This window comes from Dasypus novemcinctus, chromosome 8, assembly GCF_030445035.2.
Source record: "Dasypus novemcinctus isolate mDasNov1 chromosome 8, mDasNov1.1.hap2, whole genome shotgun sequence".
NCBI lineage: Eukaryota > Metazoa > Chordata > Mammalia > Cingulata > Dasypodidae > Dasypus > Dasypus novemcinctus.
Genome location: NC_080680.1, coordinates 123,684,032 through 123,700,722, shown reverse-complemented (window position 1 = coordinate 123,700,722; position 16,691 = coordinate 123,684,032). Strand labels below are relative to the sequence as shown.

At 56.1% G+C, this 16,691-nt stretch overlaps 1 protein-coding gene across 2 annotated transcripts in view; it reads right to left on the bottom strand.

Annotated features, from left to right (window-relative positions):
* The window catches only part of TBC1D2 (TBC1 domain family member 2), a 45,218-nt gene that overhangs the window by 11,424 nt on the left and 17,103 nt on the right, over nt 1-16,691 (bottom strand). The window contains exons 1-3 of one of the 2 annotated variants that reach the window (XM_004455799.5): nt 14,389-14,450; nt 13,758-13,954; nt 2,177-2,566 (exon numbers count right to left, since the gene is read on the bottom strand). In XM_004455799.5, coding sequence (XP_004455856.2) covers nt 2,177-2,566; nt 13,758-13,954; nt 14,389-14,416 — 615 coding nt within the window. In that variant the 5' untranslated portion in view covers nt 14,417-14,450. Of the gene's footprint in view, nt 1-2,176; nt 2,567-13,757; nt 13,955-14,388; nt 14,451-16,691 lie in introns of those variants that run through there. The other variant, XM_004455796.5, reaches the window with a different exon arrangement.

Sequence of the window (16,691 nt, the reverse complement as noted above, 5' to 3'; positions counted from 1 at the left end):
GGCGGGTGTGGGCGCAGACCCTGCCCACGCAGCTCACCCCCCTACGGGCGTCTTCTTGGCTCAGAACTGTGGGGAGGGAAGAGCCCTGAGAGGAGAGCAGAGCCACAGGGCAGTTACCTGGGGAGGAGGAGGAGACGGGGAGAGGTGCCAGGGAAGAGGAGGTGGGGGAGAGGGGGCGGGGAGGGGGGGCGGGAATGCGGGAAAGGAGGTGGGGGGACGGGGGATGGGAGAGAGGAGACAAGGAAGAGGAGGGCGTGGAGGAGGCCAGCTGGGGAGGGGTAGCCTGGGGGAGGGGAGAAGGGAAGAGGAGGGTCCGGAGCCGGGAAACTCTTCCGGAAGTGCGCGTGGACAGCCTCGCGGTGCAGGAGGGCAGGGGAGTGGGGCGGGGCGGGGGGGGGGGGCAGCTGCCTACGCAGTGGGACCCCAGGCCTGCCCTTCCAGTCTTGGGGTGTTGCTGTCCTACCTGAGAACATGGGGAGACCAGACTGCAGAGTCTTTCCAGCTCTGACATTCGCCACCCGCAAATTAAAAGTTTCAGCACCAAGAGGGCATGTCCCCAGAGCGGGGTTTCTCCATCCCAGGGCACATAGAAAACGGGAACAGGCTCTGTCCCAACACTGACGGACAAAGGCATTTCGACGGGTCATATATGTTTTTCTACACCAGGCACCTAAAGGCTAAAAAGCAGGAACTCCAGCCCAGGCAGCTATTTCCAGCACAGACCCGGGGCCCCGGAACCCTGGGGCCCCTGTACAGGTGAACTTGGCTCTGAGGCAGGTGGCCTGTCGCTCAAATTCCTGAACACGGAACTTCAGGCCCTGCTCAGGCTCTGGGTGGGTCCGGGGCTACAGCCAGGCCTGGGCACCTGTCCCTCAGCTCGCGCTGCTTCCCTGGGTGGTGAAAGCAGATTCCAGGGAGAGGAGAGGGAAGAGGCAGGCGAAGCCCGAGCGGGCAGGAGAGCAGAGCGACGGGCAGCTTCTCCCGCTGGGGGAAGGACTAAGCCTCCCAGGTGCTGGCTGCACCCGCGTTAGAAAGGTGTCCCTACAGGAGTTTTTTATGCCCCCAAGCATCTCTGACGTCAGATTTGAGGGGTGGCTGTGTGGTTCTTCACAGGAAGGGAAGGAACCGGGGTTTCGCCCCCTTAGTCCCTCTGGCAATGGGTCCAGCATGTGAAGAGGTGAGACAACCTGCCCGAGGTCCCTCCCCAGGAAGCGGTGGAGCAGGATTCAAACCCAGGGTCCCCTGGCTGCAAAGCCAGGGCAGGGCCCGGTCCACACCGCCCGCTGGTTCCCGCAGAAGCTTCCAGAGCTAGACACGTGTGGCTGTCAGTGGCAGGGGCAGGCCTGGCCCTGGTTTGGGGGCTGCCTGTGGACAGGGCACTCACCCCCAGCCTCAGGCCTCCGGTGGCCCCTGCACAGCCCTCCTGGAGAGGAGCTGCCACCCGGGCAGGCACTCCCTGGCCCTGGGCCGACACTGGTCCCTGTGGGAGGAGGCAGCCCCTCCTGGGATGGAGATGGGGATGGAGATCCGGGTGCAGAAGGGAAGGAGGGGCGGGGCTGGTGGCAGGAGCTGGAGGCGGTGCGAGCAGGGCGGGCCGGCCAGCGGGCAGGCGAGCGCTCCCCCGGCTCTGCTCGTGGCCCTTGCCACGTCGCGCCCCCTTGCTCGGCCTCTGCGTCCTGTCTGTAAGGGGGAAGTGGGAGAGCGAGCGCCTCGGGGTGGGTGCGAAGACCAAATGAACGGGATGCCCTGGGAAAGCTCGCGGACGGTGCCTGGCACCCTGCCAACAGGCCACACGCGGAGCGGCGCTCAGCCAGGGTCATGCGCGGGCCCCAAGCGCAGGGCTGGGGGCACCCTGGCGCCGAAGGGGGAGGCAGTAGCCGATGGTGGGGTCCTGCAAGACCCCAGACTCAGCTGCTCAGAACTCAGGACCACAGACCCTGCCTCGGGCTCTTTCTTCTCTGGTCATCTAAGGACACCTTCGCTTTTCAACCGGTCGCCACGAGAAGGCCGGGCTACCCTGGGCCTCGTGGTAAGGAGGCGAGGAAGGGCGTGCAACGTTTCCAGTGACACCGACTTCCAGTAAGAGTAAGCCAGCATCGAGGGTGGTCCCCGCACTGTCCGGAAAAACCCATCCGTCAGGCGTGGCGGCCTCCCCGCAGCCCCAGAGGGCCCCTACCTTCAGGTGCTCCACCTTCTCCTGCTGGCGCAGGAAGTCGGCGGGCTCCGGGGGCGCGGCGGGCGGGGCGGGCGGGTGCGTGAAGTCCCAGGTGACCTTCTCGGACAGCTGGCAGATGACCTGCTGCTTGGCCTGGTTCTTGTCCATGAGCAGCTGCACGTGCCGCTGCAGCTCCTGCACCTGCTCCTCCTGCAGGCTCGCCGTCTGCGCCAGGCTCTCCCGCTCCCGCTCCAGCGCCTCCACCCGCCTGCCCAGGGCCGCGATCTGTCGCACCTGGTGCCGCACCAGCTCCAGCCGCTCGTGGTCCTCGGCCGCCGCCAGGTACGCGCTCGACGCCCTCTTCTCCTGCTGGGCAGCCTCCAGCGCCTTGTGCAGGAGCGTCACCAGCTCCTGGGCAGGGAGAGGGAGGCATCAGGTGCGGGGCCCATGCCACCCCTGGGGCAGCCCCTCCCCGCGGCCTTTCCTCCTTCTCTTCAGGAGTTTCCGCAGGATACACGCTCCCCAGCTAAAGACGCCATCTCCCAGGCTCCCTGCGCGGGCGCAGCCGGCTTCTGGCCTCTCCTTTAAAACCACCAGGCGCTTGCTCCTCCTCTGGCTGGGCCACGGGAAGAACAGAGCCGTCTTCTGGGACCCACAAGCAGAAGTGACACGTTCAGGACATCAGAGTTGGCGCCCCCGCCCCCACCCCCGGTCAGAACTGTTCCTCTACCTCAGGACTCCTCAGTGAGAGAGAGAAATAAGCTGCCCTCTTGGCTTAGGCCATAGGACTTGGCGGCTTCTTTGTTATAGCAGCTGAGCTTGTACCAAAACTGATACACTTTCATTTTAGAAGGAAACTGAGGCCCAGGAGAGCAGAGTGGAATTTGGTCTCAAATCTGGACTCTAAAGCCTGTGCTCAGTCAGTCACCGTGCCAGGGGGCAGCCAGAGCTCCTGCTCTGTCCCTGCTCCTTTCTGCTCAGTCTAGTTGAAGCCTCTGAGGCCTCCCAGCAACCACGACCCATCAGGTGGAGACAACAAAGAGAGGAGCCACACGGGCAATCTCCCCTAAGCCGCACTCAGCCTCCTTCAGTCTGTCTGGGCCTAGCCCTGCCGGCTCGCCAAATGGTGCGGGCAAGGCGGGTGCAGGAGAGCTGGAGTCCTGAAGCCACAGACCTCCATCTGTTCCTTGCCTGGGGCTGGAGTCACATGGAAACTCAAGGTCTGCGTGGCTCTCTGCGGCAGGTTTCCAGCCCCCCCAGGGCCAAGGCACCTGTGCTGCCCCAAAGCAGGGGTGTGAGTTCATGGCGGGTCGGGGGCATCCTATCGGAAGCCGCGCGGCCCCAGGCAGCCCCCGTGGAGCTCAGACCCAGGCTATGGCTACACCGCTGTGCTCTATGCCAGTTAAGAGTCTCCTTTGGAAAAGCAGGGTTTGCTGGAGAACCTATCAGCTGTACCCACTCCCAAATATTTAAATACAGGAACCAGCTGGAGAGGGTTATTTGACAAGAACGCTTCCACTTTGGAAGACAACTGTCCCAAATCCTGACTTTGAGATGCTAATGACCAGCTCGTTCACATGCATCTTCAAATACCTCAGTACTAGTGACCAGGGCCCTTCTCTGGTTCTCTCTTTTCCACCCATCCGTCTGTCCGTCCATCTACCCATCCACTATCAAACACCCTGTCAGTGTCAGGGCCTGTGCTGGGTCCTGGCCTCTGGAGGGCATAGGCCAGTTTCTGCCTGTAAGGGCGGGAAGGCTGGTGGGAGTGGAGGTGAGCGATGCTGCAGGAGTGGGAGCAAGGACGTCTGTGGCAGCGCAGAGCAGGCAGCAGGGACTTCTGCCTGGGTCGAGGCAGGGGAAGACTAGTACATTCTAGAGAAAGACAGCAGCTTCAACTGAGTCATGAAGAATGAGGCCAGAGGCAACCAGGAACCAAGTGGGAGACGAAGGGATAGGGGTCTTTCCAGCTAGAGTGAGCCAAGAGCTGCGGAAAAGTCCTAGAGGAGGGAAGCAGGCTTGGCCCAGTGGTTAGGGTGTCCGTCTATCACATGGGAGGTCCGCGGTTCAAACCCCGGGCCTCCTAATCCGTGTGGAGCTGGCCCATGCGCAGTGCTGATGCACGCAAGGAGTGCCCTGCCATGCAGGGGTGTCCCCCGCATAGGGGAGCCCCACGCACAAGGAGTGCGCCCTGTAAGGAGAGCCGACCAGTGCGAAAGAAAGTGCAGCTTGCCCAGGAATGGTGCCACACACACGGAGAGCTGACAACAAGATGACACAACAAAAAGAAACATAGATTCCATGCTGCTGGCAACAACAGAAGCCAACAAAAAGAAGAACACGCAGCAAATGGACACAGAAAACAGACAATTGGGGCGGGCAAAGGGGAGAGAAATAGATAAAAAAATAAATCTTTAAAACAACAACAACAAAAAACAAACAAAAAGAAAAGTCCTAGAGGAATAAAGGAGCATGTGGGGTGTGGGTGCAGCTGGAGCGGGGGCGGGGGGGGGGGGCAGGAGGGCAGGGGGAGGGTGGCTGAAAGCCACACCGGAATGCTGGGAATGAAGCCTGCTTCCCGAGGGACGGAGCCTGAGTGGACAGGAAGATAAGGTGTGGGGAGGTGAAGGGAGGGCCTGGGCCACGATCCAGAAAAGCCGGACCTCCGGGGCTGGAGGCCCTGCTGCACCATGGGAGCTGGGGTCCCAGAGGGGAAGGGAGATGACCGAGGCCCCGGCAGGTGGGCCCCACAAGTGGGCAGCCACAGCCAGAAAGGAGACCCCTGTGTCCTGATCCAGCACCTTTCACTTCTCCGTGCTAAGGAGTTAATGGATTTTGCTTTTCCAATATCCTTAAAAAATGGAACTAGCTATATTGCTTTTTTTGGCGGGGGGGATGGGGGGAATCATAACAAAATTTATGTTTCTTATAAAGATGTTTGACTACATGAAGAAATAGAAGCCACCACCTAGAAAGAACACGAACCCCACGGTGCATATTCTCAGAGACACTGTGTGTGCGCATGAGCATGCCACGGACCCAGCGCCTTCTCAGGGCTTCTCGCCTTTCTGAAGGATGGGCTGATGGGTTTGTTAGGCGTCTGATGGATGGACTCTGCAGCACCATGAAAGCAAGATCAGAGGCCGGTGGAGAAGGGAGCTGAGGCCGGGTAACTTTTTACACGTAACCGCTGCCTGACCGGCTGAAGGCAGAAGCCCTTGCCAGGTACACCCACGATCTTAGCGTCAGCTGCATTTCTGCACACACGCCACGAAGAAACACTAAAAAGCACACAGGAAGCCTGCGGCGTGCTGCGTTTCTGAAGATGCTCCCGAGGGTGTGCGACAGTCAACGTCAAGCACCACGATGTCCAGCAGCCGAGTGTTCCATGCACGGATGTGCCCCAGCTGCCTTAACCCAGGCTCCCCAGTGGAGCCCTAGCATGCTTCCAATTTCCACAAGTACAAACAACGCCTTACGGTCAGTACTTGGAAACTGAAGAGCTGATTGTGACGGTGTAAAGCTATTTGTGAATCCCAGAAAAGATCGTGTTCTGGAGTTAGCCCATTCCCGTGGGTGTGGGGTCCTCTGATGGGACTGGGTTCAGCTGGGGGCCTTGGATGAGAGCACTTCAGTGGGGGGTGACGCAGGTGGGCCTCGGTCCTCTTGCTGGAGTCCTATATAAACGGGAGAGACGAGCAGGGACACACAGAGCAAAGACAGCTGCCATTCTACCCTGCCATGGGAGAGGGGACTCCAGGATCACCCACAGCCGCAGAGAGAGAGAAACCCTGGGAGGATGAGCCAGAGGCTGGACGCTGGAAATCAGCGGAGCAGCCCACAGCAGAAGAGAAGGGGCAGGGGAGAGACGAGCCCTGTGCCTGGTCACCCGCGGCTGTGCTCAGGGAGAAAGCGAGCCTGGACAGGCAAGCAGAGCCTGGCCCCCAAGGTACCTTGCCACATGGCAGGAATCCAGGATCGCCAGTGGCCGACCTTTGGTGAGACAGCATCTTTGACAAGGCCTTGATTTGGACATTTTCACAGCCTTGGAATTGGAAGATGTTACCCTAATAAGCTCCCATTATAAAAGCCAACCCATTTCTGGTATTTTGCAAAGTAAAACAAAAACTCGTTCCAGGAAAGTGGGGTGCTGCTGCTATACAAATACCAGAAATATTGGAATGCCTTTACAAATGGGCAAGGGGAAGATTTTGGAGGAATTCTGAGACGCTGAATAGAAAAGGCCTAGATTGCTTTTGTAGAGACTGTTGGTGAGAATACGGACGCTCAGGTTACTTCCGATGAGGCCTAGGAAATGACGCAAACTGGAAGAAAGGCAAGCCTTGCTTTAAAGTGGCAGCGAACTTGGCAAAACTGACTCCTGATGTTAGATGCAAAGCAGAATTTGAAAGTGACGAGCTTGGATATTTAGCTGAGGAGATTTCCAAACTGAATGTAGAAAACGCAGCCTGGCTTCTCCTTGCAGCTTATAGGAAAAAGTGAGAGGGAATGGATAAGCTGAGATCTGAACTCCTGGGCACAAAGAAACCAGAACGTGATGGTCTGGGAAATTCTGCGCTTCCAGGACACAAGTCCCCAGAGAGCAGGGCTGCATGAGGACTCCACCTGGAGCAGGCAGCCATTGCCTTGCAAGTCGGGACTGGAAACACAGGATTTGTGTAAGTCCTATTGTCGGATGGTTGGTACCCTGTGAACTGCACACGAAGCCAACAAGCTTTTTGCAAGATTTGTATGAACAAAACCACTGTTAGCCTGGCCTAAAAGGAACATAAAAGGGGAGATGGAAGGAAAAATTACCTCAAGCGCAAAACCATGGAAGCTAAGGTCTAGACTGAAGACATCTTCTTGGGCCGAGAGGGACGTCACCCACATGTGCAGAAAGGGTGAGCCTGCCCTGGCATGTCACGTCAGGGGGCTTCCGCCCCATAGTTCAGGGCAAGTGCAGCCAGCCCGGGCTTCAGCAAGGGGGAAGCACATTCCCCTGGGGTTGGGGGGAGTTAGAGCACCACCCCACTGTTCCAGGGGGTTGGGCCTGTGCCCTGGAGACCGGGGAGAGTGACCCCGGTGTCTCTGGAGGGTGGGGCCTGGAGCTGGGGGCCACCCAGATACTTGGAGAGAGTGGAGCTGAGAAGATGGCCACAGGCCAAGCCCGTGGAAGGCGTGGGCCCCACGAGGCCGAGAAGACTTGGCTCTAGAGATGCCCCTCAGACTCTGACATCTAATGAAGCGTGCCCTGCAGGTTTCTGGGACTGTTTGGGACCTGTGACCCATTTTCCTTCCGATATCTCCCTAAGGCAAGGGAAGTGTTTATCCCGTGATGGTCCATCCTCTGAACACTGAAAACAGATACCTTGTTTTGTAAGTTTCACAGGTCAACAGCCAGGGAGGAATGTTACCCCAGGACAGACTGCATGCCTGTAACTTGATTTTGATGAGATTTTATATTAACTTCAGTTGCTACTGAAATGATTTAAGGCTTTTGAAATATTGTGCAGAATGAACGTATTCTGCATATGGATGAAGTTGTATTTTTGGGATCCAGAGGGTGGAATGTGACAGTTTAAAGCTTTTCGTGAATCTCAAAAAAGATCATGTTCTGGAGTTAGCCCATTCCCGTGGGTGGGGGGCCCTCTGACTGGACTGGATTCAGCTGGGGGCCCTGGACTGGAGCACCTCAGTGAGGGGTGACCCACGTGGGCCTCAGCCTGCTGGCTGGAGTCCTATATAAATGGGAGAAACAAGCAGGGACACACAGAGCAAAGAGAGCCACCAGTTGACCCAGCCATGGGAGAGGGGACGCCAGGATCACCTGCAGCTGCAGAAAGACTCAGAGCTGAGGACGAGAGAAAGCGTGCCCGCTGCCCTCCCCGAGCTGGACGGCCGAGCACCTCCTGCCCCACCTCCCCCGCTATCAAGGCCCAGGGCCGGGGAACATGCCCCCGCCCCTGGCATTCTGAGGAGTAAGGGGCCGCCCACCACCTCTGCTGCCTTTCTTCCAGATTCTGGCCTTTACCAAGGAGTCCCACATGAGCTCAGGCGGCTGGGAGAGTCCCAGGGGTGCTGCCTTCCTGCAGCCAGCAGATGGCCAGCCTGGCCCGGGCGGCATTCCACCTGCCAGAGCAGATGGCCTGCAGGCTGCGTGCCATTTGGTCACCTCTGAGGGCCGAGGCGCCCAGCCGATCGGCCACCTGGCACTGTCTGCTGGGTCCAGATCTCTACGGGGCCAGCTTGTTAGGGCCCTGGGAGAGAGAATGGCTTCATGGGTCCCAGCGCGGCCCAGGGCTTACTATGACACCAGGAAGGCCCAGGGAGCATGCTCATTTCTTCCCAAGAATACTGTGGTGTGTGTGTCTGGTATCAGGCCATGCTGGGGAGACCACAGAGGGCATCTGGGCTGTGGAAAGAGCTGGGACCTGCAGGAGGGAACCCAGCTCCAGGCCTGGCTCTCGCGGCTGTGTGCCCTTGGCCCCTCGATGTGGCACAGTGAGGAGCGGAAGCTCTGGAGGCCACAGACCGGCATAGCCCCTGGGGGACCCTGGCCACGCAGAACCTCTCAGAAGCGCGTTTCCTCTTCAGGAAAAGGGGGGTGAAACGGTGCTAAGGGTTCCAGGAAGCCCCAGCACAGGGCTGGGGACATCCTTCCTATCAGCAGTTAGTTGTGCTCTTGTCTTCTCTTCCCCACTGCACAGTGAGGTCCCTGAGGGCAGGGATTTGGCCCCAATACACCTCTGTACCCGTGCTGGTTCAGAGCTGCGTGCACCCCAGGAAGTCATGCTACTCCATGGCTGTGGGCGTGAACCTAGGCCATTTGAAAGTAGGACATTTGATGAGGCTGTGTCAGTTAAGGTGTGGCCTGGGTGGGTCTTAATCCTCCCACTGGAGTCCTTTATTAGTGGGATAAAAAAAGAGAGAGAGAAAGCCATGGGAGCAAGAGGCTGAAATCAGCAGAACCTGGAAGAGACCAGCAGATGCCGCCATGTGCCTTGCCATGTGACAGGAGTCCAGAGTCCCTGGCAGCCAGTCTTAGGGAGGAAGTATTGACTGAGGATGCCTTGATTTGGGCATTTTCTCAGCCTCAAATCATAAGCTATAAATCCTCACTGTTTAAAGCCAGCCCATTTCATGGTATCTGCTTGAGCAGCCCAGGAAACTAAAACAGATTCTGGTACTGGTGGAGAAGAGTGCTGCTAATGCAAATACCAAAAATGCAGAAATGACTTTGGAATTGGGTAATAGACAGAAGCTGGAAAAATTGTGATGTGCTGTATAGAAAAAAGCCTAGACAGCTTTGAAGAGACTGTTAGTAGAAACATGGATGCTAAAGGTACCTCCAAAGAGGTCTTAGACAGAAATGATACAAGTGTCATTGGAGACTGGAAGAAAGGACCCTTGTTATAGTGGCAGAGAACTTGGCAAAGTCGAGTTCTGATGTCAGGTGGAAGGCAGAACTTCAAGGCGATGAACTTGGCTATTTAGCAGAGGAGATTTCCAGCTAAGTGTGCAAAGCACAGCCTAGTTTCTCCCTGCAGCTTATAGTGAAATATGAGATGAAAGGGATGATCTGAGAACTAAACTCCTGATCATAAAGGAAGCAGAAATGGACGGTTTGGGAAATTCTGAGCTTCCAGAAAGCAAGTCCCCAGAGCACAGTGCTCCAGGTGAGGGTTTAACTGAGTGCAGATCCAGCCAGCCATTTCAGGGGAAGTCAGGATTGGAAATGAAGTTGTCCAGAAAGGACCTGTGGAAAGTCCTCCTGTCTAGTGGTTTGGACCCCTGTGAGCTGCATGTGAAACCAAGATTTTTTGCAAGATCAGTATGCACAAAACCACTGTCAGCCTGGCCTAAAAGGGACAAAAAAAGGGAGAGATGGAAGGAAAAACGACTTCTAGGGCAGAACCATGGAAGCTGAGGTTTGGACTTAAGACCTCTTCTCAGGCCAAGCAAGCAGCTCACTCAGGTGTATGAAAAGGGTGCGTGTGCCCTGCACTCGGAGGGGGCAGGCCTTCCACCCCCTGCTCAGGAAGAGCGCTGCGCCTTGGAGAGGGCGGAGCACGTTCCCTGCGGGCTGCCGAGAGCCTGGCCACCCTGCCAGCTTTCTGAGGGTGTAACCTGTTCCCTGGGGTTGCAGAGGGCCTGGCCTCACCCCGAAGCTTGAAGAGTGTGGAATCTGCACCCCATCCTTCAAGGAGAGTGTGGCCACTGCTCAAGCGCTTAGGAGTGCGGCTGCTGCTCCATCAGGCCTCGAGGACAAAACCTCATTCCAGAGAGGACTCTCAGGCCTTGAAATCTAATGGAATATGCCCTGCAGGGTTTCTCAACTGTTTGGGGCACATGGCCCTGTGGGAATGGGAATTCCCATTAACTGTCCCTCCCTCGTATGTTGGAAGGATATAATTTGTTTTCTAGGTGTCACAGGTCCACAGACTAAGGGGAACTGTGCCCCAGGACAGCCTACACCTGTCACTGATTCTGATGAGGCTTTGTACTTAATGCTGTTACTGAAATGATTTCAGGCTTTTGGGGATATTGTGATGGAATGTATTTTACATATGAAAAGAACATGTCTTTTTGGGGTCCAAAGGGTGAGGGGTGGTTGTGTGAAGCTATATGTACTCCAGAAAATCATGCTCTGAAAGCTAATCCATTCCCGTGGGTGTGACCTTTTAGAAGTAGGACCTTTTGATGAGGATCCTTCAGGTAAGGCGTGGCCCAGGGTGGGTCTTGATCCTTTTACTGGTGTCCTTTATAAACAGCATGAATACGGACAGAGAGAGGAAAAGCCAAGGGAGCAAGAAGCTGAGATCAACAAAACCCCAAAGAGAAGGGAGTGACCAGCAGATCCCTCCATGTGCCTTGGCAGGTGGCAGAGGAGCCAAGGGTCGCCGCCAGCCGGTCCCTGGGGAGAAAGCATCACCTTGAAGATGCCTTGACTTTCACATTCTCACGTCCTCAAACTGTAAACTAACACATTCCCATTGTTTAAAGTCAACTGATCTCACAGTATCTGCTTTAAGCAGTGTAGGAAACTAAAACAGTACCTTCAATGGCACCTAACGGCGTTTGAGAGGCAAATTCTTCAAGGGTCCCTCAACTATCACAAGGACCACCTGGCTGGCTGCTCCAGGCCAAGACCCTTAATTCCTTGTCTTCCCAAAGCGTGAGAATGAGAGACGGGGAGCCTTCCCACAGAAGCGGCACAGGAAGGCATTTGCAGGCGTGGCCTCTGGGAAGTCCAGGGGCACCCTCGCTGGGCTCTGAGGGTCTCAGGGGGCCTGCTCTCCGGCCAGCGTTCCTGAGTGGCAAGGGCACAGCGAGGAGCCAGAGGCCAGGCCTGCCTCCGTGCTGCTTTCCTCCTCCTCGGCTCTGACTTCCAGGCCGGAAGGGAAACCCCAGAGTTAGGGGGCTTGGGGTGCTCACCTCCTCACCGCATGTGGAATGAAGACCTGCCCCCCCACCCCCCCAGGGCCAACCCACAAGCACGATTCTTGGGGTCTTACGCTCTTGTCTTCCAGAGCCCCTTCCGGCGGGAGGAGCAGCCCACGAAGGCAGGAAGGACTTGGTAGGCTGCGCAGGGAAAGCCGTGGGAACTGAAGTCTTTTGGGGCACTGTTGGGTGCTGGACACTGGGCTTTGTGGATCCTGACCCTGGCCTCTCTGGGAAACTTGTTATCTTCTAACTCCCATTACAGATGAGGAAGCTGCGGCTCAGAGGTGTTAAGCACCTGGCTCCAGGCCAGCACTTGGGCCTGTGCAGCCTCCCGCAGCGGCCCGTGCTCTCACTCCCCACTGGACTGATGTGCATTAGGGATGCAGATCGAGAGCCTGCAACCCACTCAGATGGCAAGCCGGAGGCAAGCCATGGGGCCTGTCCTCAGCACATCACAGAGTTGAGGTTTACTGGAAAGTTGAGCAGGAAAAAAAAATCCAGAGCCTTTAACTTTGAAGGATTTCCTCCTGACATTTTCACTCTGAATGTACAGGAATTGTCAAAAGTCTGCCTATCCGTCTTAATCTCAGAGTCTTGCTTTCATTTACTGAAGCACGGTGGGTCCTTCAGGTGCCATAGCAATCGGGGCAAACCTCAATGGAATCTACCTCTCCCAGGGCCTTTCTGCTCCATTCGACAATTGTAATGCCTTAGAGAGGAAGGCTGAGCCCAGCGAAGCTGCCCATACATTCTAGAAGGAAAGGAGAGACGCGACGAAAGGAGAGACAGAATTTACTTTCAGGATTTTTCTTCCTTCCAGGTTCTGTTTGGGACTCAAGGGATCAGGCGGCTGCAGGGCTGGGTTTGGTGCCCGCTCAGCAAGCAGCGTGTCTGGCAGCCCCCCGGCGGGAACACAGAGAGGCTGCAGCACGGCACGGACGTCACATTTGTAATCATCGTATACCTGGGTGCCGACGTGCTCGACGCCTGTCTCTGCCGCGACACATGAGCACTCATCAGGGCGGGGGCCGTGCCTCTTCTCACTGTTCTCCCCCAGAACTGCCTGGACCCGCGGGCCTCAGTAGAGACTTGGTGGGTAGAGGAAGGAAGTGGGCATGCAGGAATGAAGGGTTCCTCTACGCAGTGCCCAGCCACCAGCTGCTCCGTGAACAGAGCCTCTGCTGGTCCCACTCTCGCCTGGCGGGTCACTGCTTTGGGGCAGGAAAAGCCGAGGAGGGGCCCAACTAGGTAGAGGAGCGTTTTCCTGAACTATTTTCTCCCAGAACCAGCGTAGAAGGAAAAGAAGACATGCACAAGGGGAGAAGACTCAGCTCCCCACTGCTACCGCCGCCCACCTGCTTGGGCTGGCACCGAGCTGGGCCTCTTCTCCCAGGGGCAGCCTGGGCTGCACAGAGCCCGAGCTGGCCCTACCGCTGGGATTTGGGGTGGCGCTCGTGCTAACTCCATCGCTTTCTGTCATGCCAGAGGGAGCCCCCTCCCGGGGCTGTGGCTTCCCGGGCCCTGTGGGCCTTATACTTGAAGGGCAGCCCCTAAACTTCAACACCACTTACTCTCTGAGTGGTAGGCTTGGGGAATGATATGAAGCACTCTCTCTGTATAATCTTCTACAATGAACACCGTTCTTTCTTTTTATAGTTCCTATAATTAACATCTCCCTAGATGGAGCCTAAATCTCGGTCCTGTCACTGTGCCCCGTTGGCCTCGGCTCAGCCCCCTGGGGCCACACAGGCCCTGCTGGCTTCCTGTGTCCTGGACATTCCTGCAGAGTCCTGCCCCAGTGATCGCCGCCAGGTCAAAAAGGCCCACGCCCCAGCAGCCCTGCCCAGGGCCCTGCATCCTCTCCACGTACTGTGCCCAGCTGGGTGTGGGCGCAGACGATGCCTGGCCCTCCGGGAGGCATCTGAGAGATAGTTCTTGAAGTACAGCTCCAGACACCCTGCCCTTGGCAGCCTTGGCCCCGCCTGCGTGACAGCATGCCTGAGCGCTCGGCAGCACAACCTGCCAACCTGCTGTTTGGCCTTCAAGGCGACACACTGGCCCGTACCCAACTGGCGAGGAAGGCGCCTCTCTTGTCGAAAGGGCCCAGGCCTGCAGGGCCCACTGGAGCTGGGGCCTCCCTGGGGCCAGAGCTCACCTTCTGGGACTTCAGCTCCTTGGTGAGTGTCAGCACCTGCTGCTCCAAGGCCACCACCTTCTCCTGGGAGGTGCGGTTCCACGTGAGCCCTTCAGGGAAGAGCGGGAAGGTGTTGTTCTGGCGCTTGGCTTTCTGGATGAGATTTGCCGTCAGAGAGCACTTGGGTGTAGGCTTTGGAGAATCTTCTGGCTCCTTCCCTGATCAAGAGGAGAAACACAGAGATTACACGATTGACAGGGCAGTTGTCAACTTGAACTTGCTTCAGAAGCACCCGGAGGGCTTGTGAAAACCCAGATGGTTGGTTCCTCATAAGGTTAAACTAGAATTACCATATGACCCAGCAATTCCGCTCCTAGGCCTATGCCCCGAAGAACTGAAAGCAGGGACTCTGACACCTGCACGCTGATGTCTGCAGCAGCAGTGTTCCCTTCAGCCACGAGGTGGAAGCGACCCAAGGGGCCACCAGCAGACGAATGGGTCAACAAGGTGTGGTAGCTACACAATGGAGCGTTATTCCACGATCAAAAGGAATGAAGTTCTGAATCATGCGACAACAATGGATGACACTTAAAGCCATGCTGAGTGAAACAAGCCAGACACAAAAGACCAATATTGCAGTGGCTCTACTTACATGAAATACCTTGAATAAGCAGATCCATAGAGTCAGAATGTAGAGGTTACCAGGGGCTGGGGGAGGAGGAGTGGGGAGGTATTACTTAATGAAAGCAGTTTCTATTTGGAGTGCTGAAAAAATGTAAGAACTAGGCAGTGGCAAATGTAATTAATGCCACTGAATTGTACAGTTGTTAAAAAGGCCAATTTTAAGTTACATATATATCACAATAAAAATGATGATAAAATAAAAACAAAAAAGCCCCCAGGCTGTTGGGCCCTACTCTCAGAGCTTTTGATTTAGTAGGTCTGGAGAAGGGCCGGGGGATTTGCATTTGCACAAAATTCCCAGGTGATGGTGACTGTTGATCTGGGGACCCCCCTTTGAGAACCACCGGGCTGCCTGACCGTCGTCTGCACTGCTGGCCGCCGGGGCCTGGGCAGACAGGTGGGGGCCAGTCGAGCCCCCTCCACACGGCCTGGCCTCTGCCCTCGGGTCCCAGCCTGCCTGGGCCATCTCTCCCTGGCTGCTCCTCAGGCACAGCCCCACCAGGACGCCTGGTTTCTTCGGTCAGGGTCGCACCTCTACCTTCCAGGTGATTTTCAAAGCACATCCACATGGCTCTGGACCCTACATTCCCCAGAGAGTTGCTCAAACTCTTATTTCTCACCACACGCTACGTTGAGAGACATTTTTCAAACTACAGTAGATGGCCTCAAGGCTGCTGTGACAGTTTGAAGCTTTCTGTGGATCCCAGAAAAGACCTTGTTCTTACAGCTAAATCAAAGGGTATGGGGCCCTTTGAGTCTGGACTGGATTCAGCTGGGGGCGGGGAGCTTTGATTGGATGGCTTCAGTGAGGCATGACCCAGGGTGAGTCTTGGTCCTCTTGCTGGAGTCCTTAATAAGTGAGAGCGAAAAAGCCGCAGACCCAGAGACACACAGAAAAACAGCAGAGACAGGGAAACCCCAAAAGGCTGAGAGACGGGATGGACTCAGCGGAGTACAGGGGCACGGAAAGAGGCCGCAAGAGGCTACGGAAGTGGGCCTGGGAGGGGGCAGAGACCCAGACCAGGATGTCCCTGCTGTGTCTTGCCACACGGCAGGAGTTGGGACTGCCAGCAGCCAGCTTTGCGTGAGACAGCATATCCAAGGATGGCTTGATTTGGATACGTAAGAACTGTAAGATTTCAACCTAATAAATTCCTGTTATAAAAGCCAATCCATTTAATGTATATTGCTTCCAGTGGCCTTTAGCAAACTAAGGCAGCTGCCTAGTCCTTTAATTTCCTCTAGAGCAAGGGTCAGCAAACTACGGCCCACAGGCCAAATGCAGCCCACCACCTGCTTCTGTAAATACTGCAGGTTTATTAGAATGTAGCCATGCCCATTTAGGTGTCATCATGGCTGGTTCCAGTCTACAAGGGTAGAGTTGAGTAGTTGCCACAGGAACTCTAGGGCCCACAAAGCCTGAAATATTTGCCATCTGACCCTTTACAGGAAATGTTTGCTGACTCCTGCTTTTGAGTCACTAAGTTTTATTCTTGCATCAGACCCAACATCAGAGACTCACTCACCTGAACCTCTTTGTCCTGTCCCTTCCCTTCCGCCCGCCGAGCCTGTGCTTTAGGGCCTGCCACCTGCCGCATCGGGGACGTGAAGGGCCTGGCTGTGTGGCCCGAGGGATGGAGAGAACCATGTGCTCACAGCATCGATGTGGCACATCCACTAAGGCCTCAGCAGGGGAAATGCCCCTCGGCCCTCAGTGTGGGAAAAGCTGTACTTTTTCCAAGAAAATTTATTTTCAGTCTTATGGACATTGGAAAAAACATCCAGTGTAATGATTAATCATTCATTTTCCTCTTTGCCTAGGCTGCCGGGAAGGTCAGAGCCACCTCTGCTGCCCAATCTTAAGTACTCTTACCTAATCTTATCTAAATCTCCTACCCCAAAGGACTCATTTATTTTCTCCTTCTGTGTATTTCAGCAAGCTGTCACTATCCTTTTGGGATGAAGGCATTAAAGGTGTTAGAAATAAGGTTGTGGGGGAGCAGATGTAGTTCGGTGGTTGAGTGCCTGCTGTGTATGTATGAGGTCTCAGGTTCAATCCCTGGTACCTTCTAAAAAAAAAGGATGTGGTAGGGACCTGAGGGGAGGTATTGGGGGCACAGTCACATCTGTCATAGAGACATAAAGACGCGCTCTGGGCCTAAGCCCTGTCCCGTGGGTGTGCACCCACATGCAAACAGGCCTTTGAGGATGCTGCTAGTTCAGGGGTGGCCCAGCTGAACCAGGTGGACTTCCTCCGACAAGCCGGAGTCC